We start from the raw sequence: 26258 nt of genomic DNA, 5'->3' as shown, positions 1-26258 counted from the left end.
CTGGAACCCTCCCTGGGGGGTTCACCATACAAACATTTCAAAAAATCGCCGGTTTTGCACTTTACATGAAAAAATCAGCTAAATGGCTATGTTTTTTCTTTATTTTTATTTATTTATTTATAATATTTATTATTTATTTATAATAATATCTATTTTTTCTCTTAAGAAATTTATTTAGTCAGAACATATGTAAATGAAAAAATTAATTTAAGTGAGTTATAGAAAAGAAACTAAAAAAAATTATTGTTTGAAGTCTTTTTACTTTCAAGTCTGGGCAATTTCGCACGGCTCTCTAATGTCGTCGCCATAACAGCCTCTACATTTTCCGGTATAACCCGTTTGGAAACGCTAGCTAGCAATTAAAAATGTCGTTCCGTTCCTTGTATGTGTGATGGATCTTGATCTAAATATTCTTTCAATATATCGTACGGAATGCTTCGCGTGAATAGTGGTTCAAATACGATATTTATATCATTCAGATTGATCATTTCCGTATAACTTGTGCAATTAAAGTTTATATCTGGTTTTTTATAAACTCTAAGTTCCATTGGCTCGTCAACATCGGTTCGATAGCGTAGAATTTTCTTGATGGCACAGTCGCAAACAAACAACATGAATTATCTTTAATTACTTGATTGACAATTTTGCGTAAACGAGGTTCTAGAAATCGTGACCAACCAATGAACTTGAAAAATAATGCACTGCCGTACACGACAGAGCTGTAATACTTGATATTGAAGTACATTGGCACATAACATTTAATTATAAATTCAACCAGAATTCTTAAATTTGCATCTGGATTTTCCGTTGTCACATATAATCGCAATAATCTAGCGGCCTTGGTGAGCCACCGAGAATGTACAACTTTCCCTGGTTTGATGTTAGCCAGATCCACCGGAACCACGCCGCTAGAAATCGGTGGAAAATTCAATTTTTTCTTGAGCAGGGGGCATATTTTGCAACTAAATTTTCTGGAATCCGTCCACCACCTGAAAATATATAATAATAAAATAATTAAAAATGGTTGACAATTATAATAAATGAGTGATAGCAATAACTTACCGGAAGAGTTTCACAAGTTTCGATTTGACGGCTCAGTTTTCCGGTTGCCGATCTTGGTCCAGTGCTGGTGGATTTATCCAAAGCTTCAAACAAATGCCATATCGGAAGTTCGTTGAAGTGTAGAAGGCAAACGAACCAATGCAATGGTCTTTTTAACAGCAATTCGAATCGTCGTATAATTCCACCGTGTGGGCCAGTGTTTGTTGGCTCACCGTCAGTGCATATTCAAATTAATGCATCCAGTGATATATTTTTATCGTTGAAAAAACCATTTAATTTGGTTGTTTTGTATTCAGCGGTTTCATGTTCCAGTCTTACGTAACCAATCAATTCAGAATTGGGTTCTATCAAAATAACAAGATGAGGTTCTTTTACCATCCTAGTATGATACTTCTCATCAATTTTATCTATCGTTAAAGTATCATTTTTTCTGCCATCGAATGAAAACGCTAACAAATTGGTATCATCTAACCGTTTGCGAAGCACTTCTTGTCTGCATTTCTCTTTTTCTCTGCGAACTTTCGATTTATCCATGATGAGAGGTTTCCCATACTTATCTTTAATTTAAAATCTTGCAAAAGAGCGGTTCCCAATGCTGATGCTACTCTGTCAGGCACACCAAATCTGTCACATACCAAGGCAAAGTTAAAACAATCGTATCTCTCTGTGTATTGTGAACTTGTGCTTCTATCCATATCTTCTTGAACCGGTGGCGGTGCGTATGTTGAATCATCGGGATCTTGGTATGTTGGCATTGATGACATAGACGTGGCTCCTTGCTCTTCAGTTTCCATCATAAATGCATCCATTTTTAGTCTTCTCTGATTATGTTGATCGTGCATGAACTCTTTGAGGCGTTCGGGAACCCAGCCGCATGCACATGGAGCTGCCTTCAAATCGCATTTACATGTTCCAATGTAAAAAGTTGTTTCCAGAGATCTTACTTACACATTGTTGGGTGTTGTTTCTTCTCTTGATTTGCTCTTGATACTTGTCAAGCAATTTATTCAATTTATTAAATACACTTTTTTTCAGCATTATTTCCATACCAAGTTTTTCCCGAATTCCAATCAACTTATCTTGTACTTGAATAGTGAATGATTTATGGGAAAACTTTTTTTGTTCTGTTTTAGCACGTTCGCTTAAGTAAAAGTAATATCTCAAGATATCCAGATGGGTTGGTAAATTAAGATCAGTTAAATCAGTAGACACACCAAAAACAGTAACATCATGCTTGAGTATATGACTCATTGGGTTTTCGATAGTTGTTGATGTAGTTGCTTCATCTTGCGGTGTAGAGGATGGTGGATTCATTGTAAACTTTTTGATTTGGAATGGTCACTTCACTTATTATTTTTTTTTTGAAATATTTTTTTATCTGAAATTAGCACTTCACACTTTGAGTTCTTCACAACGACTTAATGCATTCACAAAAACTATTGCGTTATAGATGGTCTACGAGGCGAGGTAATAAGAATGAAATGGTAATTTCAATTCTACCTGCTGTGTCTTGTGGTGGCTTAAAAAAAACAACACAAGCAATTTTACGATCTGCAATTGTTTCACAGTGATACCTTCATTTTTTAAAACGGTTGAACAAAAAACCCACACAACTACGTTTACGACATGCAAATGCATCACAGTGATGCCTTGGTTTTAAAAGGGTTGTAAAAACGCTAATTTCTAATAATTCTTTTTTATTTCTTTTCTATTACTAAGTTAAATTAATTTTTTCATTTACATATGTTCTGACTAAATAAATTTCTAAAGAGAAAAATAAACTCCAAAAAGAAAAAACATAGACATTTCGCTGATTTTTTCATGTAAAGTGCAAAACCGGCGATTTTTTGAAATGTTTGTATGGTGAACCCCAGAGGGGTTCCAGGGGGTGTGCCACTGGAATCGGTGGGTGGGGCTCCAAAGTAAGTGGGGGTCGGTCATACATTTGGACTCGATTGGAGCACTCTAAATGGGTCAAAGTGGGATTTTTCAAAATTTGCCCCTACCCAAAAGTTCGACCCAAATTGGGGGACATCAGAATTCGTTTTAGAGGTATGGTTTCTTCGGCAAAGTTTCTTATTTTGATCCCTAGAATACGATTTTCACAGAGCAATGAGCGATTTTTAAATCGACCCGCCCTAATATCCATATATGTACATATATATGCATGTACAGCACATGTGAGCATATGTATATATCTCCGTTTATTATTATGTATGTATTATTTTTCTTTTACAATGCATTTTAGTTGACTGGCAGCATAAATTTTTATTATTTTTCCAACGACACTCTCTTATACTATTTTCGTATGCATGTATAGCACAGTTGGATGCCTTTTTAATTATCCATATAAATTGCTCTTTTGACCTGCAAGTACTAGCATATTTCATTTATCAGTGTTTACAATCATTCTGCAAAAACAAAAAAGAAAAAAATTAGGAAAATGTATATAATATCATTTAAAAACAAGTAAGGAAGTCTAAGTGCGGGTGAAACCGAACATTACATACCCAGCTGTACACTTGAAATGCTGTTGTTGTTTGTTTTGTGTGCTTAATAGTGTTATCAGGCTGCGAAATAATACATATACATATGGCTCTATTCTGAACTAATTTTTCTTCGAGTTATGGCTCCCGAAACATAGAAAATTGCTTAGTCATAAAAGGGGCGGTGCCACTCCCTATTTATAGTTATAAATCCACTTGGGAAATAAAATACCATTGATATAAAGCTCTTTTTTGTAAAGATATAGCTTATTTTATTCGTCCACGACCTTTTTAAAAATCTTTGATATAAAATTGGGCGTGGTCCTTAACCGATTTATGATTAATAATATTTGTAAAATTGATTTTATCACAAGTGGATCACATTGTTGTTGCATTTGCATGTTAAATCTCTATCCGTATCTGGTTCATGTTTCATTGGAACAAGAGGAATATGAATACGAGACAGATATTGAATTCATTCAAGTAGTTTTCCGATGGTTTTATCGTCTATCGCCAAAAGTCACTCATTCGATACCTGCCGCCTTTAATATGACGATATTAGTTAATTTCACAAAATACTTTAACGCTATTTGTTTTAAATTAATTAACAAAAATAGGCTTTATTGACCACTATGTGCTTTAGTGCAAATCAAAAGACTTCACTAGTACAACCCGACGTTTCGCTAATCATCATAGCTCAGGGGTGAACATTTTTATACTCAGTTGAGCAGAGCTCACAGAGTATATTAAGTTTGATTGGATAACGGTTGGTTGTACATATATAAAGGAATCGAGATAGATATAGACTTCCATATATCAAAATAATCAGGATCGAAAAAAAATTTGATTGAGCCATGTCCGTCCGTCCGTTAACACGATAACTTGAGTAAATTTTGAGGTAACTTGATGAAATTTGGTACGTAGGTTCCTGAGCACTCATCTCAGATCGCTATTTAAAATGAACGATATCGGACTATAACCACGCCCACTTTTTCGATATCGAAAATTTCGTAAAACCGAAAAAGTGCGATAATTCATTACCAAAGACAGATAAAGCGACGAAACTTGGTAGCTGAGTTGAATTTATGACGCAGAATAGAAAATTAGTAAAATTTTGGACAATGGGCGTGGCACCGCCCACTTTTAAAAGAAGGTAATTTATAATTTTTGCAAGCTGTAATTTGTCAGTCGTTGAAGATATCATGATGAAATTTGGCAGGGACGTTACTCCTATTACTATGTGTACGCCTAATAAAAATTAGCAAAATCGGAGAAGGACCACGCCCACTTTTAAAAAAAATTTTTTTTTAAAGTAAAATTTTAACAAAAAATTTAATATCTTTACAGTATATAAGTAAATTATGTCAACATTCAACTCCAGTAATCACATGGTGCAACAAAATACAAAAATAAAAGAAAATTTCAAAATGGGCGTGGCTCCGCCCTTTTTCATTTAATTTGTCTAGGATACTTTTAACGCCATAAGTCGAACAAAAATTAACCAATCCTTTTGAAATTTGGTAGGGGCATAGATTTTATGATGCTAACTGTTTTCTGTGAAAACGGGCGAAATCGGTTGATGCCACGCCCAGTTTTTATACACAGTCGTCCGTCTGTCCTTCCGCATGGCCGTTAACACGATAACTTGAGTAAATTTTGAGGTAACTTGATGAAATTTGGTATGTAGGTTCCTGAGCACTCATCTCAGATCGCTATTTAAAATGAACAATATCGGACTATAACCACGCCCACTTTTTCGATATCGAAAATTTCGTAAAACCGAAAAAGTGCGATAATTCATTACCAAAGACAGATAAAGCGACGAAGCTTGGTAGATGAGTTGAATTTATGACACAGAATAGAAAATTAGTAAAATTTTGGACAATGGGCGTGGCACCGCCCACTTTTAAAAGAAGGTAATTTAAAAATTTTGCAAGCTGTAATTTGTCAGTCGTTGAAGATATCATGATGAAATTTGGCAGGGACGTTACTCCTATTATTATATGTACGCCTAATAAAAATTAGCAAAATCGGAGAAGGACCACGCCCACTTTAAAAAAAAATTTTTTTTAAAGTAAAATTTTAACAAAAAATTTAATATCTTTACAGTATATAAGTAAATTATGTCAACATTCAACTCCTGTAATGGCATTTTGCAACAAAATACAAAAATAAAAGAAAATTTCAAAATGGGCGTGGCTCCGCCCTTTTTCATTTAATTTGTCTAGGATACTTTTAACGCCATAAGTCGAACAAAAATTAACCAATCCTTTTGAAATTTGGTAGGGGCATAGATTTTATGATGTTAACGGTTTTCTGTGAAAACGGGCGAAATCGGTTTATGCCACGCCCAGTTTTTATACACAGTCGTTCGTCTGTCCTTCCGCATGGCCGTTAACACGATAACTTGAGCAAAAATCGACATATCTTTAATGAACTTAGTTCACGTACTTACTTGAACTCACTTTATTTTGGTATGAAAAATGAACGAAATCCGACAATGACCACGCCCACTTTTTCGATATCGAAAGTTACGAAAAATGAAAAAAATGCCATAATTCTATACCAAATAGGAAAAAAGGGATGAAACATGGTGAGGTAATTGGATTGGTTTATTGACACGAAATATAACTTTAGAAAAAACTTTATAAAATGGTTGTGACACCTACCATATTAAGTAGAAGAAAATGAAAAAGTTCCGCAGGGCGAAATAAAAAACCCTTAAAATCTTGGCAGGTATTACATATATAAATAAATTAGCGGTATCCAACAGATGATGTTCTGTGTCACCCTGGTCCACATTTTGGTCGCGATCTGGAAAACGGCTTCACATATACAACTACCACCACTCCCTTTTAAAACTCTCACTAATACCTTTAATTTGATACCCATATCGTACAAACACATTCTAGAGTCACCCTGGTCGACCTTTATGGCGATATTTCGAAACGGCGTCCACCTATAGAACTAAGGCCCACTCCCTTTTAAAATACTCATTAACACCTTTCTTTTGATACCCATATTGTACAAACAAATTCTAGGGTCACCCCTGGTCCACCTTTATGGCGATATCTCGAAACGGCGTCCACCTATGGAACTAAGGATTACTTCCTTTTAAAATACTCATTGACACCTTTCTTTTGATACCCATATTGTACAAACAAATTCTAGGGTCACCCCTGGTCCACCTTTATGGCGGTATCTCGAAACGGCGTCCACCTATGGAACTAAGGATTACTCCATTTTAAAATACTCATTAACACCTTTCATTTGATACCCATATCGTACAAACGCATTCTAGAGTCAACCCTGATCCACCTTTATGGCTATATCCCTAAATGGCGTCCACCTATAGAACTATGGCCCACTCCCTCATAAAATACTCTTTAACACCTTTCATTTGATACCCATATCGTACAAACGCATTCTAGAGTCACCCCTGGTCCACCTTTATGGCGATATCTCGAAAAGGCGCCCACCTGTACAACAACCACCACTCCCTTTTAAAACCCTCATTAATACCTTTAATTTGATACCCATATCGTACAAACACATTCTAGAGTCACCCCTGGTCCACCTTTATGGCGATATTTCGAAACGGCGTCCACCTATAGAACAAAGGCCCACTCCCTTTTAAAATACTCATTAACACCATTCGTTTGATGCCCATATTGTACAAACAAATTCTAGGGTCACCCCTGGTCCACCTTTGTGGCGATATCTCGAAACGGCGTCCACCTATGGAACTAAGGATAACTCCCTTTTAAAATACTCATTAACACCTTTCATTTGATACCCATATCGTACAAACGCATTCTAGAGTCACCCCTGGTCCACCTTTATGGCGATATCTCGAAAAGGCGACCACCTATACAACTACCACCTCTCCCTTTTAAAACCCTCATTAATACCTTTAATTTGATACCCGTATCGTACAAACAAATTCTAGGGTCACACCTGGTCCACCTTTATGGCGATATCTCGAAACGGTGTCCACCTCTGGAACTAAGCATCACTCCCTTTTAAAATACTCATTAACACCTTTCTTTTGATACCCATATTGTACAAACAAATTCTAGGGTCACCCCTGGTCCACCTTTATGGCGATATCTCGAAACGGCGTCCACCTATGGAACTAAGGATTACTCCCTTTTAAAATACTCATTAACATCTTTCGTTTGATACCCATATTGTACAAACGCATTCTAGGGTCACACCTGGTCCACCTTTATGGCGATATCTCGAAACGGCGTCCACCTGTGGAACTAAGCATCACTCCCTTTTAAAATACTCATTAACACCTTTCTTTTGATACCAATATTGTACAAACAAATTCTAGGGTCACACCTGGTCCACCTTTGTGGCGATATCTCGAAACGGCGTCTACCTGTGGAACTAAGGATTACTCCCTTTTAAAATACTCATTAACACCTTTCATTTGATACCCATATCGTACAAACGCATTCTAGAGTCACCCATGGTCCACCTTTATGGCGATATATCGAAAAGGCGACCACCTATACAACTACCACCACTCCCTTTTAAAACCCTCCTTAATCGTACAAACAAATTCTAGGGTCACACCTGGTCCACCTTTATGGCGATATCTCGAAACGGCGTCCACCTGTGGAACTAAGCATCACTCCCTTTTAAATACTCATTAACACCTTTCTTTTGATACCCATATTGTACAAACAAATTCTAGGGTCACCCCTGGTCCACCTTTATGGCGATATCTCGAAACGGCGTCCACCTATGGAACTAAGGGTTACTCCCTTTTAAAATACTCATTAACACCTTTCATTTGATACCCATATCGTACAAACGCATTCTAGAGTCAACCTGATCCACCTTTATGGCTATATCCCTAAATGGCGTCCACCTATAGAACTATGGCCCACTCCCTCATAAAATACTCTTTAATGCCTTTCATTTGATACACATGTCATACAAACACATTCCAGGGTTTCCCTCGGTTCATTTTCCTACATGGTTATTTTCCCTTATGTTGTCACCATAGCTCTCAACTGAGTATGCAATGTTCGGTTACACCCGAACTTAACCTTCCTTACTTGTTACGTATACAAATAATATGTTACTCTGCACTTAACTTTGTTATCAATATATTTTAATTAAATAAATTTATTTTAAAATTTAGGTTGATACCCGTTTGTTTGGGTACACTTGTTGTTTAGTTGGTATTTGTTTTCTCCAAGTAGATTTTTTGAGACATGACGGAATCCCCAGGTGAAGCAAATAAAAATAAAAAAAAACAGAATATGTACTCTATCTGAAACGGTACAGGTGTATTTTCAACGGTCAGAAAAGGGTCAAATTTTACCCGCTTTGAAAAAATAGGAGTAACAAGTAAGGAAGGCTAAGTTCGGGTGTAACCGAACATAACATACTCAGTTGAGAGCTATGGAGACAAAATAAGGAAAATCAATCTGGGGTAACCCTGGAATGTGGTTGTATAACATGTGTATCAAATGAAAGGTATTAAAGAGTATTTTAAGAGAGAGTAGGCCATAGTTCTATGGATGAACGCCATTTAGGGATATCGCCATAAAGGTAGACCAGGGCTGACTCTAGAATTTGTTTGTACGATATGGGTATCAAATGAAAGGTGTTACTGAGCATTTTAAGAGGGAGTGGGCCTTAGGTCTATCGGTGGACGCCTTTTCGAGATGTCCCCATTAAGGTGGACCAGGGGTGATTCTATAATGTGTTTGTACGATATGGGTATCAAATGAAAGCTGTTAATGAGTATTTTGAAAAGGAGTGATCCTTAGTTCCATAGGTGGACGCCGTTTCGAGATATCGCCATAAAGGTGGACCAGGGGTGTCTCTAGAATGTGTTTGTACGATATGGGAATCAAATGAAAGGTGTTACTGAGCATTTTAAGAGGGAGTGGGCATTAGGTCTATAGGTGGACGCCTTTTCGAGATATCGCTATTAGGGTGGGCCAGGGGTGACTCTAGAATGTTTGTACGGTATGGGTATCAAACGAAAGGTGTTACTGAGCATTTTAAGAGGGAGTGGGCATGAGGTCTATAGGTGGACGCCTTTTCGAGATATCGTCATTAGGGTGGGCCAGGGGTGACTCTAGAATGTGTTTGTACGATATGTGCATCAAACGAAAGGTGTTACTGAGCATTTTAAGAGGGAGTGGGCATTAGGTCTATAGGTGGACGCCCTTTCGAGATATCGCCATTAGGGTGGGCCAGGGGTGACTCTAGAATGTTTGTACGATATGGGTATCCAACGAAAGGTGTTACTGAGCATTTTAAGAGGGAGTGGGCATTAGGTCTATAGGTGGACGCCTTTTCGAGATATCGCCATTAGGGTGGGCCAGGGGTGACTCTAGAATGTGTTTGTACGATATGGGTATCAAATGAAAGGTGGTAAGGAGTATTTTAAAAGGGAGTAATCCTTAGTTCTATAGGTGGACGCCTTTTCGAGATATCGCCATAAAGGTGGACCAAGGGTGACTCTAGAATCTTTGTACGATATGGGTATCAAACGAAAGGTGTTACTGAGCATTTTAAGAGGGAGTGGGCATTAGGTCTATAGGTGGACGCCTTTTCGAGATATCGCCATTAGGGTGGGCCAGGGTGACTCTAGAATGTGTTTGTACGATATGGGTATCAAATGAAAGGTGGTAATGAGTATTTTAAAAGGGAGTAATCCTTAGTTCTATAGGTGGACGCCTTTTCGAGATATCGCCATAAAACTGGACCAAGGGTGACTCTAGAATGTTTGTACGGTATGGGTATCAAACGAAAGGTGTTACTGAGCATTTTAAGAGGGAGTGGGCATTAGGTCTATAGGTGGACGCCTTTTCGAGATATCGCCATTAAGGTGGGCCAGGGTGACTCTAGAATGTGTTTGTACGATATGGGTATCAAATGAAAGGTGGTAATGAGTATTTTAAAAGGGAGTAATCCTTAGTTCTATAGGTGGACGCCTTTTCGAGATATCGCCATTAGGGTGGGCCAGATGTGACTCTAGAATGTTTGTACGATATGGGTATCAAACGAAAGGTGTTACTGAGCATTTTAAGAGGGAGTGGGCATTAGGTCTATAGGTGGACGCCTTTTCGAGATATCGCCATTAGGGTGGGACAGGGGTGACTTTAGAATGTTTGTACGATATGGGTATCAAACGAAAGGTGTTACTGAGCATTTTAAGAGGGAGTGGACATTAGGTCTATAGGTGGACGCCTTTTCGAGATATCGCCATTAGGGTGGGCCAGGGGTGACTCTAGAATGTTTGTACGATATGGGTATCAAACGAAAGGTGTTACTGAGCATTTTAAGAGGGAGTGGACATTAGGTCTATAGGTGGACGCCTTTTCGAGATATCGCCATTAGGGTGGGCCAGGGTGACTCTAGAATGTGTTTGTACGATATGGGTATCAAATGAAAGGTGGTAATGAGTATTTTAAAATGGAGTAATCCTTAGTTCTATAGGTGGACGCCTTTTCGAAATATCGCCATTAGAGTGGGCCAGGTGTGACTCTAGAATGTTTGTACGATATGGGTATCAAACGAAAGCTGTTACTGAGCATTTTAAGAGGGAGTGGGCATTAGGTCTATAGGTGGACGCCTTTTCGATATATCGCCATTAGGGTGGGCCAGGGGTGACTCTAGAATGTTTGTACGATATGGGTATCAAACGAAAGGTGTTACTGAGCATTTTAAGAGGGAGTGGACACTAGGTCTATAGGTGGACGCCTTTTCGAGATATCGCCATTAGGGTGGGCCAGGGGTGACTCTAGAATGTTTGTACGATATGGGTATCAAACGAAAGGTGTTACTGAGCATTTTAAGAGGGAGGGGGCATTAGGTCTATAGGTGGACGCCTTTTCGAGATATCGCCATTAGGGTGGGACAGGGGTGACTCTGGTATGTTTTTGTACGATATGGATATCAAATTAAAGGTATTAATGAGGGTTTTAAAAGCGAGTGGCCCTTAGATGTATATGTGAAGGCGTTCTCGCGATATCGACCAAAATGTGGACCAGGTGATCCAGAAAATCATCTGTCGGGTACTGCTAATTTATTTATATATGCAATACCACTAACAGTATTCCTGCCAAGATTCCAAGGGCTGTTGATTTCGCCTTGTAGAACTTTTTCATTTTCTTCTACTTAATATGGTAGGTGTCACACCCATTTTACAAAGTTTTTTCCAAAGTTATATTTTGCGTCAATAAACCAATCCAGTTACCATGTTTCATCACTTTTTTCGTATTTGGTATAGAATTATGGCATTTTTTTCATTTTTCGTAATTTTCGATATCGATAAAGTGGGCGTGGTTATGGTCAGATTTCGCCCATTTTTTATACCAAGAAAAAGTGAGCTCAGGTAAGTACGTGGGCTAAGTTTAGTAAAGATATATCGGATTTTGCTCAAGTTATTGTGTTAATGGCCGAGCGGAAGGACAGACGGTGGACTGTGTATAAAAACTGGGCGTGGCTTCCACCGATTTCGCCCATTTTCACAGAGAACAGTTACCGTCATAGAATCTATGCCCCTACCAAATTTGAGAAGGATTGGTAAATTTTTGTTCGACTTATGGCAATAAAATTATTCTAGACAAACTAAATGAAAATGGGCGGAGCCACGCCCATTTTGAAATTTTCTTTTATTTTTGTATTTTGTTGCATCATATCATTACTGGAGTTGAATTTTGACTTAATTTACTTATATACAGTAAAGATATTAAATTTTATGTTAAAATTTGAATTTAAAAATTTTTTTTTTTAAAAAGTGGGCGTGTTCTTCATCCAATTTTGCTAATTTTTATTTAGCACATATAGAGTAATAGTAGTAACGTTCCTGCCAAATTTCATCATGATATCTTCAACGACTGCCAAATTACAGCTTGCAAAACTTTTAAATTACCTTCTTGTAAAAGTGGGCGGTGCCACGCCCATTGTCCAAAATCTTACTAATTTTCTATTCTGCGTCATAACGTCAACCCATCTACCAAGTTTCGTCGCTTTATCTGTCTTTTGTAATGAGTTATCGCACTTTTTCGGTTTTTCGAAATTTTCGATATCGAAAAAGTGGGCGTGGTTATAGTCCGATATCGTTCATTTTAAATAGCGATCTGAGATGAGTGCTCAGGAACCTACATACCAAATTTCATCAAGATACCTCAAAATTTACTCAAGTTATCGTGTTAACGGACGGACGGACGGACATGGCTCAATCAAATTTTTTTTCGATCCTGATTATTTTGATATATGGAAGTCTATATCTATCTCGATTCCTTTATATATGTACAACCAACCGTTATCCAATCAAACTTAATATACTCTGTGAGCTCTGCTCAACTGAGTATAAAAAAAAATAAAATAACTTTCTACGGAAGCCCTTACAGAAAAAGTTTTTTTCAGCATAGCAATGCCATCAAGCGACAACGCAAAAAGGGTATACTAAAGCCCAGTGCGAGTTGGTGTTTTTGCGCAGATCGCCTTTCTGTATTCGGTCGCGCTTATGAAAAATTACCCTGGCCGTTCCACTAATTGTGTGGGACCAAAATTAAATCCGAGACAGAGATACAGTTTTTCTTTTCCGCCTTATTTGAACCTTGAATCTCTCTCGATGTTTGGACGCGTGTTGGCAGCCGAACTCTTTTGTAAATTATTTCCATTAAACGCAGTAAGGGTGCATCGATATTCACCTAATATTTTATGTGAAAAAAGTACTAAAATAGCTTATTTTACTCCTGAAAAGTTAAAAAACAACACTTTTTTGGCGACGACATTGATGAAAATTTTTCAGATAGCCGAATGACAGAACAAAGAAGAATTTGGAGCAAGACAATTGACGACTTAGGTTAGGTTGAACTGCGCGGTCAATAAAGACCTCACATAGACTGAGCCTTTATTGCGAAGGCGAAAAAACTGAAAAGACTCATGAAATAGTAGTTAATTTTACATCCATTGTAAACCTTACCAAGTAGCGCAACTAACAGCTGATCGCCCAAAATAGCACACACACACAAACATCACTAATGGCCATATTACGAAAATCTTTAAAGAAACTCAAGTTAAATTTTTAAACAGACATAAACTGTGATAGTTTTGGAAAATATAGCATTTAGGACACCTTATTTGCAGTAATTAAGAGAAAATATTTGCTTATATTCAGATATTTTGTAAGGTCATAAATGCAACCATGTCAACTAATTAATAGAATAAGCATCACTGTGAAGAAAAGAAAAGGGAAGAAAGAGAAGATGGTGGACTTCCGGTTCATTATTAGATTGAAGACTGAACAATAAAGTACTAAGTTAATTAATCCGGACGTTTCTGCTGTTTTATTAACCATCGAAGGTAGAAAATACATCTCAGGTGTGTTAACGAACCTCGCGCACTATTATAAACAATTATTTTGTAAAATGGATGCTCGAGAGAACATTGTCAAGATTTTAACTGAAAAAATGTGGATTTCCCTCCTACGGCCAACATTATACAATTACGCAGATTACTGCAAAATATAGTTGGAAAATAGCTGCGCAAATAGATCAATACCATTCCGAACACAAATATATTGGAAAACATTCCGGACGAAATGATTGAGATAAACGCTGCCGTTTCTATTGATTCCTCTGCCGCCACTGCCGTTACCGCCGTTCATACTGCCGCCACTGCCATCTATTCTGCTGCCGCTACCGTCTGCTCTGCCGCCACTGCTGTCACTGCCGTTCATACTGCCGCCACTGCCGTTCCAACTGCCTATACTACCGATGTTTTTGCTGCCGCCCCATCAAACCCTGCCCCAATTGACATAAAAGCCACACAGAGCTGTAAAAGTGTGCAATCATTTGAAATTTTAAATCATTGATTTAAGAATGCTGTTTCTTCATCCTTTCATTCCTTGTTAAGGAATGTGGCTTAAAAGTCAACCCATTCTTCATTCAGTAGTGGGAAAAAAGGATGCACTCTTTAACTCTATAAGTAATTGAATGAAACACAAACATTTTTCAACACAGAATAAGCATTCAAATGAATGCAGCCTTTGCTGAGTGTTCACACACTTTTCTAGTACCAATCAATTATGAATGTCGTACAAGCACAAAATCCGCTCAAATATCACATGGTTGCATTTAATTAAAGCCATTTCAAAATATCAACACAAAACTTTAGTTATTGACAGTGATGACCAGTTTTTTCTTTATTTAAATGTTAATAAAGCACAAAGAAATTAATTGAAAAAGCATTTTTATTAAAATTGTTCTAAAAATTTAATAATAAAAAAGCAAATGACAAATATTTCAACATCCCTGTTCCGAAAATTGTCATCGTTCTAAATAAGTGTTGCCAATGTGGCATATAAAAGGCTTGCAGGAAAAAGTACTAATCTACATTTGGACGTCCTCAATTGTTGATTAAACAATTGAAAGATATATATTATAAAAGCTCTTAAATTCCTTCACATGTTCTACCTAGGGGTTATGGTCAAATACTGTATAGATAATGGTTTGTATGTTTCCAAATTGCAACAGCAATATACTATTTTTCTCTATTTTCTAAGAAAAATATTCATCTAAACACAATAGATTGAAATTACAGTCATTTAAAGTAGGCTCTATAGGTAGTTGTAGCTTTGTTGATAGCAAAGAAAATTAACTTTGAATACAAATCTCAAGTAAGATAGAATTAAACCTACAAATGCCATGCAAATAGGCAGAGAGACTAATGGTCCTTCTCAATCACTCGGGTCCTATATTTATATTCCGTCAAACACTGTCCAAACATCAGCTGTAAAAAACTGTAATCCCATGGAGCCAGTCAATCTCTTTGTGGGGAGGGAAATTATTAACCTCTGAAGAGTTTCTCCCAATGAAACATTTTTTGTTTTCGTGGCACATATGAAGGAAAACTCGGAAAGTGACTCAGGTGAATAGAAAAAGCCTGAATCCCTGTAGGACGATGCCATGGAATTAGACATATATTTATCGAAATTCTCGGAATTAGGAAGCTCCAACGAAATCGCTGATAGACCTATGTACTTTGATGTATTTAAGTTTAAACGACTTAAACTCAAGTATCTGTTTTTGTTATATTATCGGCAAAAAATATCCACAATTTACTCTATTTGGTCAATGCACAATGTGTTCATTTACAATATCCATTTTACTACAACAGCAAAATAAGTAGGAGATATAGAACCATTTTGACATATAGCAAGAAAGCAATAGATTGTCTTTACGAAGTTTAAAGAGAAACTGAAAAGAAAGAAACATTTACTGGCATATTTCGATGATTTAAGGCAACTGCAGTTTCACCGTGTGATTCGCGGTTCGAATATCAGTGAAGCCTTTGATAACATTCGAAATTGACTGATGATGATAATGGGGCGGTTTTCGAAATGTTAAAATCGCAGTATGCCAGTAAATTTTTCTTTCTTTTAAAAATAATGATTGAATATTCAATTATTATAAGCCGGTGTTAAGCTCATGAATTCTTAAATATTAAACTACTTGAATAATTAGAAGGGGCTATTATTTCTATTGATACATTTTACGCCTTTTTTGCACCCAACTCCTAAATTGATTTAACATATTTGATGGCAATGAAAGTATACAAAAAAAGAACCCTAGGGAAAAAGTATTTAGTACTGAATGGAAAAAAGTGTGCATTCATTTCAAGTTTACATTCATTAAAGATTGGGAATGGTTCCTACATTCCCACTCTTTATTGAATTATATTTTACCATTCAATAACACACACACTTTAGATTTGAGTTAAGGTATTTTGAGCCATTCAGGAATGGAGATTTATAATATGCAACCAATAAATCACAATTTTTTAAAAGAATGCTGAGAGAATGCACACTCAATTGATTCAATCTTTTTACAGCTCTGGAGCTACGACCATAAGTGTGGATGACGAACTGGTGGCGCTACGAAAAGGTATGGAGATGTTAAAATTAATGAAGGAAATCGACGAGCTAAGAGCTAGTACTGGGGTACAACAGCAACGTATACTGGATTTTGCCGATATAGAGCATGCTGTTTCCAAGTTTAGTGGTGATGATATATCAGTGACGGTGGAGAAGATTTTGAAGAAGTAATGGAGTCGTCAAGAGTAGATAAATTGCTGGCTCTTCGTCGCTGCCTGGTGGGAACAGCCAAAGTTTTTCTTACCACCACCAAAGCGTTAAGCTATGCCGTGTTAAAATAGGCCCTTATGGTGGAATTTGATGTGCCGATACAGAGGAACGAAGTTTATAAAATGTTGGCAAGACGCAAGTGGGACAAAGAGAGCGAGTCATTACATTGCTACGTTCTACTAATGCAGGCAATAGGAAAACGGGCAAAAATATGCGAAACAGAAATCATCGATTTCATAATAGACGGCATAGGCAATGTAGTGCCAAATGCACATCTACTGTTACCGGCCAAAACACTTGATGAGTTGAAGGCATTAGTGAGCCGTTTTCAAAGAAAATATTTCACAGTAGAACCAGACTAATATTTGTTAGAAATTAAGTTATACTGTATCGAGGTCGATTACAGTGTCAGAAGATTGGCCGAGCTGTAACTCTGAACACAAATAGCAAATTGTATTAGATTAGGTATTAGAGTAAGAAATGTACGATAGTGAAGATAGAAATTAAGTTATAATGTATCAAGGTCAATACAGTGCGAGCTGTAACTCTGAACACAAATAGCGAATTGGTTCATATTAAGAAATGTACAACAGTGAAAATAGAAATTAAGATAATGGCCCGTAATCATAGTCGCTGACTAAAATACTCTTCAGTTAAAATCTTGCCTAAATTAAAAATGGGATTTAAAATTTTCGTCTGTCATAGACATATTAAACACAGTTTTCAGCTAAAATAAGCGTGGCCAGGGTATCCGCATTAAAAAGAAGGCATTGATTGGCGATATGAAGAATTTTTTTAGAAATTTTAAAAGTTCACCCTGTTCCTTACAACCGTGGTTACTTGACTCCACGTATAAAAAATGGTAATTTTCTACTTGACAAAAACTCTTATGCTATGTTCAAACAGAAAAATAAATTGAGGCAATATCAATTCAAATTGAGTGGTTACACAATATTTAGCTTACACAATAGTAATTTGATGGCCGGTTGGCTCATCTCTACAGCAACAACATACCTGTGTTCAGAATGTCAAAACGTGCGTGTTGGAATTAGGTGAATGGAATGGAATGAAAACATAAAACTTTAAAATTTTTGTGTGTTGTAAGATAATGTGTTCAATGTTTTGGTTTCATTTTGAGTTTGCCATCCTCTTTTGACAATTCCTACTCCAGTGAAATGAAAAAAATAATATCAGCTGATGAGATGAGCCAACCATATAGTTGAGCCATGCGCAGCTGACGTTTAAATCTACTCAATAAACACACTTTACAAGGTTGTATTTACAGTTTGAAACAATTTATTACGAAATTTTTTTTAAATTGGCAATTTGTTTTTACAATTTATTATATGATAAATTGCGTAATAAATTGCCCAAATGGTATAAATTGCCAATATGGAGTGTGTTTGTACCTAGTATTACAATAGGACAAAAATTGTCAAAGGAGTACCTGAAAACGTAATCCGGTGGCGGATAATTATCATTCAATTCTATTTAAAAGTTATTAGCAAACGTTTCGTAAAAATTCGCTGTTGAATAATTCGATGTTGAATAATTTATATAGCTTGCAAGATGTTATAAAGAAAAGTTGTTTGCATTAAGACAGATGTGACGGCCAAAATGATGCAAACCTTAAATGTTAGGTGGCCTAACCGTTAAAGCCGTTTAATTTAATATACCCGAAACCGAATAGGTATATCTCTAACCTCGATATTAATAAGTATGTAGGGCATTCAATGATAATCAGGTTAAATCAAATTTAGGTTTGTCTTCTCAAAGTCAGCATAAATAAAGGGAGTTTAGTATAGTTTTCCATAGGAAAGAAGTGACCTAGAATGTTGATCATTGTACATGGACCTGCAAAGTGTAAGTCCCTTTTACATTCAAAATCATTGAACTCAAGTCGATCATGACATATACTACTACCCAGTTCAGCAGCGCCCGTACCAAGCAGTTCTTAAAATTTTTGTTGCTAATTCTTGTTCTATTCCGTGTTTTAATTCACGCTTTTTTTAAGAGGAATTGGCATATGTAAAGGGGAATAGAAGACACAAAAGGAAATGCCAGCAGAATTTAATTCAAGAATTCTGTACTGTAATTCAATAATTAGAAGTCGGAAATAAGAAATTGTTCTTTTATTAATAGATATTCACAAAAATCCGAATAATTACCCTCAAACGGCTGCGAAACTGGTGCAAATAGTATCAGCGCAAAACGCCTTTTTAGTTAATTCTTTTCTGTGTACAAACAATAATATCACCAAAATTACATCAACCACATGAAAGTCTTAAACTTTTTTTTTTGCAAAAATATCTTGAAAGAGTACAAGTATTACTTTGCCGCCTTTGGATTATTGTTTCCGAAATTAAAACGCGTCATTTGACACCTCTCCAGAAAATGTTTGACATGTATTAAAAATCGACGCCTGCGGTGAATAATTCCATCTATTGAGTACTTATTTCTAAATTTAATTCCAAAATCAGTATAGGATGCTACTTTATCCTCAAAAGATACTAAAATATCAAAACTCACAAATATCTTTGAATGCGGAATAGTCTTAATTAAAGATTTGGCGTATGTGGAGCCAAGTAACCATCGCACATTTTAAGATTGTGTAATTTTCATCACAAACATTAATACGCATTCTAGGTATAATAAATTAGCTCCTGACATATATTTGCTAGTCGGGGAAGCCTATTTTCACTTCCATTTAAGTTCATCGCGTTTAAATAGCAAATTGTTTAATTTCTCGCAACTTTTGACAGCAGACCACCAACTTAATACCTATTTTAAAAAATTAAAATCGGGCTCATGTCATTTTAAATTTAAAATACTTTTTTAGAGATAAAATAGTATTTAAGTGGACTATAACAGACTTAAAATGATATTAAATTTTGGACCATGTTTAAACTAATAAAACTCTATTTTATTTCGACTATGATTACGAGCCAATGTATCGAGGTCGATAAAGTTTCAGGCTGGCCGAGCTGTAAGATCATAAATGCAACCATGTCAACTAATTAATAGAATAAGCAAAAATACATCACTGTGAAGAAAAGAAAAGGGAAGAAAGAGAAGATGGTGGACTTCCGGTTCATTATTGGATTGAAGACTGAAAAATAAAGTACTACGTTAATTAATCCGGACGTTTCTGCTGTTTTATTAACCATCGGAGGTAGAAATTACAATTTAGTTATTTTTTCAACATCTATTTTCAATATTGGTTCAAAGATTGAAGGTATATTGATGCAATGTAACTCTGCTCTTCCTGCTGTTCTTCATTCCACCCTATTCGATTGCCTTCTTTTACTGCCTTCTACTCTATCCGCAACATAGCCTCAATTTAAGTTGCCAAACTATATAGTAAACAATGTTTACATCGCTTTCCACGGCAGTCGGTTCTATGAACCGGAGTGATTCGAGATTTTTCTCGAACAAGGGCTGACATTTAAGGTGTAACATAAATAACACTGCTAGAACAACAGGTTATCATTCTGTCATCACGACATAGTATAAAACAAAGTCGCTTTTTCTGTCCCTATGTCCCTTTAAATGCTTAAACCTTCAAAACTACGCAACGGATTTTGATGCGGTGTTTTTAAGCGGTTTTATTTAGGTTGAGTTGACTGGCACGAAATTTAAGTAACTTCCCGATAAGCTACAGGCTTGAAACTTGGAGTATAGTTCAGAACCCGATGACAATGCAATAATAAGAAAAAAATCGCCGCTAGGTAGCGCAAGGATCGATATATTCACAAAAATCGTATTTGTGGTCCGATTTGGCTCATATTTGGAACACATAATACATACAAGAATAGAAAGCGACCTATAAAAAAATCGCCGCTAGGTTGCGCAAGGATCTAGATATTCATAAAAATCGTATGTGTCGATTTGGCTCATATTTGGAACACATAATACATACAAGAATAGAAAGATACCTATGAAAAAAATTGCCGCTAGGTGGCGCAAGGCTCGAGATATTCACAAAAATCGTATTTGTGGTCCAATTTGGCTCATATTTGGAACATAAAATACATACAAGAATAGAAAGCGACCTATGAAAAAAAAAAATCGCCCATAGGTGGCGCAAGGATTGAGATATTCAAAAAAATCGTATTTGTGGTCCGATTTGGCTCATATTTGGAACACATAATACATACATGAATAGAAAGCGACCTATGATGTCCGATTTGGCTCATATTTGGAACAAATATTACATACAGTCCGGTAGAAGTGACGTCAAAATATTTTGGAGTGGGAGGCGGGACAAGCATACGTGGCGCAGAGTCGAGTCTTTGGAAGGATTATGTATTCAGCACTTAGATTGTAACAAATTGTCAGGAAAAAGTCCTTGTAATAATGAGTCACTAAACGAACTAAATGGAATGAGAAATAATAGGCAATTAAATAAAGACTAAAAACTTGAAAATAAAATAATTAAAAAAAATGTTTAAGATAAACGGTTTCATTGAAAACAACACTTACATGAAGTAATAATAATACTAAAAGCTAGAAAATAATTGGGTGTCCTAGGTACTAGTCATCACACTCCTCGTCAATATAGCGCGTTGATCAGACAATTAAATAAAAGCGTTGGACGCGTCAAATTTCTATTGATAGTCATATATAAGACTGAACCTTAATAAGGTTATGCTACGCCTCACACTTTTATAAATTTCACGCGCTCAACGCTTTTATTTAATTTTCTGATCAACGCCCTAGATTGATGAGGAGTGTGATGACTAGTACCTAGGACCTACCTAATTATTTTATAGCTTTTAGTATTATTATTACTTCATGTAAGTATTGTTTTCAATGAAACCGTTTAACTAAAAAATTTTTTTATAATTATTTTACTTAACAGATAGAGTTATTGAAGAGGAAGGTTTAAATGTATAATAACATCCATTAAAAAGTGGAGAAATACTGTTATTTTTGAAGTTTCTTATGTGATTTCGTAAATAATTACATCTTTATATGTATATAAAAGAAAGTGGTGTTAGTTACACTATTTATAACTCAAAACGGATGAACCGATTTAGCCGAAAATTGGTGCAGAGGTAGCTTAGAACCAGGAGACGGATATAGGATACTTATCCCATTCTGGTAAGGGTCTTGAGATCAAAACGTGGACCTGGGTAATCCTATGATGTGTTTGTACAATATGGGTATCAAATGGAAGATGTTTATGAGTACTTTGATACGGGGTAGGTTTTGTACCCCTGAGTGCCTAGGGTCTTGAGATATAGGCCAAAACGTGGACCCGGGTACCCTAGAATGTGAATATAGAATATGGATATCAAATTAAAGCTGTTGATGAGTGCTTTAGTACAGGGTAGTTTTCATACCTATTGGTGACTAGGGTCTCGTGTGTTTTTACATTATGGGCATCGAATTGAAGCTGTTGATCTTGACAGAGTAATTTTTATACCGCTGGGTGACTAGGGTCTCGAGATATAGGCCAAAACTTGGACCCGGATACCCCTAGAATGTGCGTGTAGTATGGATATCATATGAAAGCTGTTGCTGAGAGCTTTAAAGTAATTTTCATTGTGATTTTCGATTTAGTCGCAGCAACCTGGCAAAACTGATAAATATGCATGCGAAGCCGAAATAAAGACATGAATACCTATTTACATACGTTCTACTCAATTTGCCTGAAATTCGGAGACTCGGAGTGGGACTGGGACTCGGAATGGGACTGGAACAAAATACACACCACCCTCTGGGACTGGCAATGAGGAATGAAGAAGAATGAGAACTTTAGAGAAGAGAAAAGAGGGAAGGAGACTGAGAAAGAGATAGGAGTGAGACGAAGATAGATGAAAGACGGAGGGAGGAGTGAATAAAAGGATTAAGAAAAAGTGAAGAGGGGGGAGGGCAGAGTTAGAAGGAAAAAGCTTATTAAAATGTATGCAGATAGACCAAATTTAGGGCAGAACAACGTCTGCCTGGTCTGCTAGTATTATTTAAAAGATAATTCTCTTTGCAATTTTTAGAGCACGAGTTCATATCAATTTGGGTAAGCCATTTTATAGCGCTTCTGTTAACCCAGTTTTTAAGACCTTGGCATGGACTCATTCCTACTAAAGCGGTTCCTATATCGCTTTCGTAAAAGAATACGTATGGTCCTGATGGAAACGTTCTGCCCAAAAGCGCGGTATCCACATCATAAGAAAACGCTCAATTTGTTTATTTTCCCAAATTAAGCCAAAGTTCAAGTTGTTTTACAAAATTTCCACATTATTTACAAAATTTCTTTCAAGATGCGGTCTTTATGCATCAATTGAAACGTATAAAGATTTCTTGGGTATTTCTTTAAGCTTTCAAGTAATACCTGCAGGATTAAATTTATGGTTGCAGCACCCATCCCGGAAGCGATTTTAAGCTGTAAACACAGTGCAGAGCGACGACGATCTTCACCGCGCTGACAATTTTCTGACGCTTTTTATTCAGAGTCTCCATATACAGAAATAAAGATGAAAACAATTAAAACTTTAATTCTTTGCTTTAGCTAAAACACGCTCAATATGTCAAGAGGGTGTATCGAAAGACACGTGGCATCGCTCGGCGGCGACCATAGAAATAAATCTATCGTCGCAAAATGCCGTCGCGTAAATTTCGCTTTCATTGTGCTCACTTTCTTGTAACTACGGGGGTTCTATTTCGTTAACACGATTGAGCAAAAATCGATACATCTTTACTAAATTTAGTTCACGTATCTGAACTCATTTTATTTTGGTATTAAAAATGGGCGATATCCGACTATGACCACGCCCACTTTTTCGATATCGAAAATTTCGAAAAATGAAAAAAATGCCGTAATTCTATACCAAATACGAAAAAAGGGATGAAGCATGGTGATTGGATTAGTTTTTTGACGCAAAATATAACTTTAGAAAAAACTTTGTTACATAGGTGTGACACCTACCCTATTAGGTAGAAGAAAATGAAAAAGTTCTGCAGGGCGAAATCAAAAGCCCTTGGAATCATGGCAGGAATACTATTCGTGGTATTACATATATAAGTAAATTAGTGGAACCCGACAGATGATGTTGTGGGTCACCCTGGTCCATCTTTTGCTCGTTATCTCGAAAAAGCCTTCACAAATACAACTAAGGGCCACTCCATTTTAAAACCCTCATTAATACCTTTAATTTGATACCCATATCGTACAAACACATTACAGACTCACCCCTGGTCCACCTTTATGGCGATATCCCGAAAAGGCGTCCACCTATAGAACTATGGCCCACTCGCTTTTAAAATACTCTTTAATACCTTCCACTTGATACCCATGTCATACAAACTCATTCCAGGGTTACCCTTGGTTCATTTTCTCAGATGGTGATTTTCCCATATTTTGTCTCCAAAGCTCGCAGCTGAGTATGCAATGTTCGGTTACACCCGAACTTAGCTTTCCTTACTTGTTTCTAATTTATATATGTAATTATATGCCGCATTTACCTCTTTTAAGATAACCAACTTAAATTATATCGCGCGGCGCACTGAGGAAATGGATTGAATTCGAAACCTGATGAGTTATCTCACCAAGTGTCTCTTTGTGAACGCCTCCAAATAATATCAATTCGCCGTGTCCTGCAACCATTGTAGACAGTATTAATCTTTCAGGAGCTCCAGGTATGACACCATAGTTCTTATATTCTATCCATTGCAAATGAGGATCTTTTTTATCCATTGCTGCCGAGAGATCACACACAAATAAGGAAAGCACATTACGCTTAATTCGCTTTGGCGACGGCTCCTTTACGGGTTTATTAGGTTCACCAACAACGGCATTGCGACGCGAATTTCTTAGTGCATTCATCTTTTCCTCCATACGGCGTATGCGCTCATTATGATCTTTTGAAAGGCTACGAGGCCTGTTTTGTACGTTAAATGCGGCCATTCTAAACGGATCCTGTAAAAATGAATTTTCTAATTAAAGTAGAATAGAGGCAAGCAATAAAGGCTTAATTGAATAGAAACAGAACTTATATATTGTGGCGAATTTTCACTAAATAAATGCACAACAACAAAAACATTAAAGCAAGCTACATAAACACATTAATCATCATTTACCCGCATACATACAAGGCAACGAAGAGATATCTCACACACAGATGTAGTCATCAACCGAAGTAGTACTCAAGCATACACCCGCATATGGATATAAGATAGACATAAACTACAAATCTGTGGTCACAAGGCTTAACAGCACAAGTGCGTTTTTTGAATTTTTCAGGATAGAATTTTAAAGATTTAAATTATAACCTGAAAAAAGTTTTCGAGGGAATCGAACAAACTTTTTTTGGAATATCTCAGATGATATTATATGCATCTTACGCTGGCAGGTAACTTACATAAATACTATTAGTTTTCTAAATACGCTTAAAAACGTAATTTATACCTAAGTAAGTCAAGTCATTTTATTTGACACAAATAAGTCGTCTTGGAAAAATAACACATCTCTTATTATGTTTATAAATAATATAGGCTAAGAGCTGGTAAGCATTTCTGAGCAGGTATTTGAGGCACAATAAAAATTATGTACAATGCTTTTTTAAAGGTATCTAAATATAGAAACGCAGAACTGGCTAAGGGGTGGCGGGGCTGAAACAACCCTTGCATTTAACAAAAAATTAATTTTTGCATGCTAAAAATGTTTTTGAGGCATTTTGAAAATTAGATATGTTAAAATTTAATATTTGAAAAATATAAAAAGAAATAAGCCAGATTTTTAGGTTGGGTCTAAAACTTTGCCAGGTCATTGCAAAATAATTTTTTTTTAAATTAAAAAAATGTTTTTGAGGCACTTTGAAAATTAGATATGTTAAAATTTAATATTTGAAAAATGTAGAAAGAAATAGGCCAGATTTTTAGGTTGGGTCTAAAACTTTGCCAGGTCATTGCAAAATATATATATTTTTTTTTAATTGAAAAAATGTTTTTGAGGCACTTTGAAAATTAGATATGTTTAAATTTAATATTTGAAAAATATAAAAAGAAATAAGCCAGACTATTAGGTTGGGCCTAAAATTTTGCCAGGCCATAGCAAAATAATTTTTTTTTTAATTGGAAAAAATATTCTTGAGGCACTTTGAAAATTAGATATGTTTAAATTTAATATTTGAAAAATATAAAAAGAAATAAGCCAGACTATTAGGTTGGGCCTAAAATTTTGCCAGGTCATTGCAAAATAATTTTTTTTTTTTTTTAATTGGAAAAGATATTCTTGAGGCTCTTTGAAAATTAAATATGTTAAAATTTAATAGGTATGTTTGTTTAATGGTGTGTTCAGTTTATACTTATATTTAAGAATTCATGAGCTTAACACCGGCTTATAATAATTGAATTTCTGTCATATTGCGATGGACCCATTTCGAAAACCGCCGACGTTCTCATCATCAGGCAATTTTGTAATGTTATCAAAGGTTTCACCGGGATTCGAATCGTGAATCACATGGTGAAACTGCAGTAGCCTTTAACCACTAGGCCATCCTGCTGGTATTTGTTTTCATGCTTAATTCAGTTTTTCTCATTTCTACACTAACAACACAATTGAGACATTTTGTCTCTAT

The 26258-nt window shown here is 36.2% G+C and overlaps 1 protein-coding gene across 1 annotated transcript in view; it reads right to left on the bottom strand.

Annotated features, from left to right (window-relative positions):
- Nucleotides 1-3249: 3249 nt before the first annotated feature.
- Fbxo42 (F-box protein 42) overlaps nucleotides 3250-26258 on the bottom strand; it is a 33861-nt gene continuing 10852 nt past the window's right edge. The window contains exons 3-4 of the mRNA XM_067772643.1: nucleotides 24145-24598; nucleotides 3250-3473 (exon numbers count right to left, since the gene is read on the bottom strand). Coding sequence (XP_067628744.1) covers nucleotides 24164-24598 — 435 coding nt within the window. The 3' untranslated portion in view covers nucleotides 3250-3473; nucleotides 24145-24163. The remainder of the gene's footprint in view (nucleotides 3474-24144; nucleotides 24599-26258) is intronic.

Source organism: Eurosta solidaginis, chromosome 3 (genome assembly GCF_040869045.1).
Source record: "Eurosta solidaginis isolate ZX-2024a chromosome 3, ASM4086904v1, whole genome shotgun sequence".
Lineage (NCBI taxonomy): Eukaryota > Metazoa > Arthropoda > Insecta > Diptera > Tephritidae > Eurosta > Eurosta solidaginis.
Note: the sequence above shows the minus strand (reverse complement) of the source record. Positions and strands in the feature narration are given on the sequence as shown.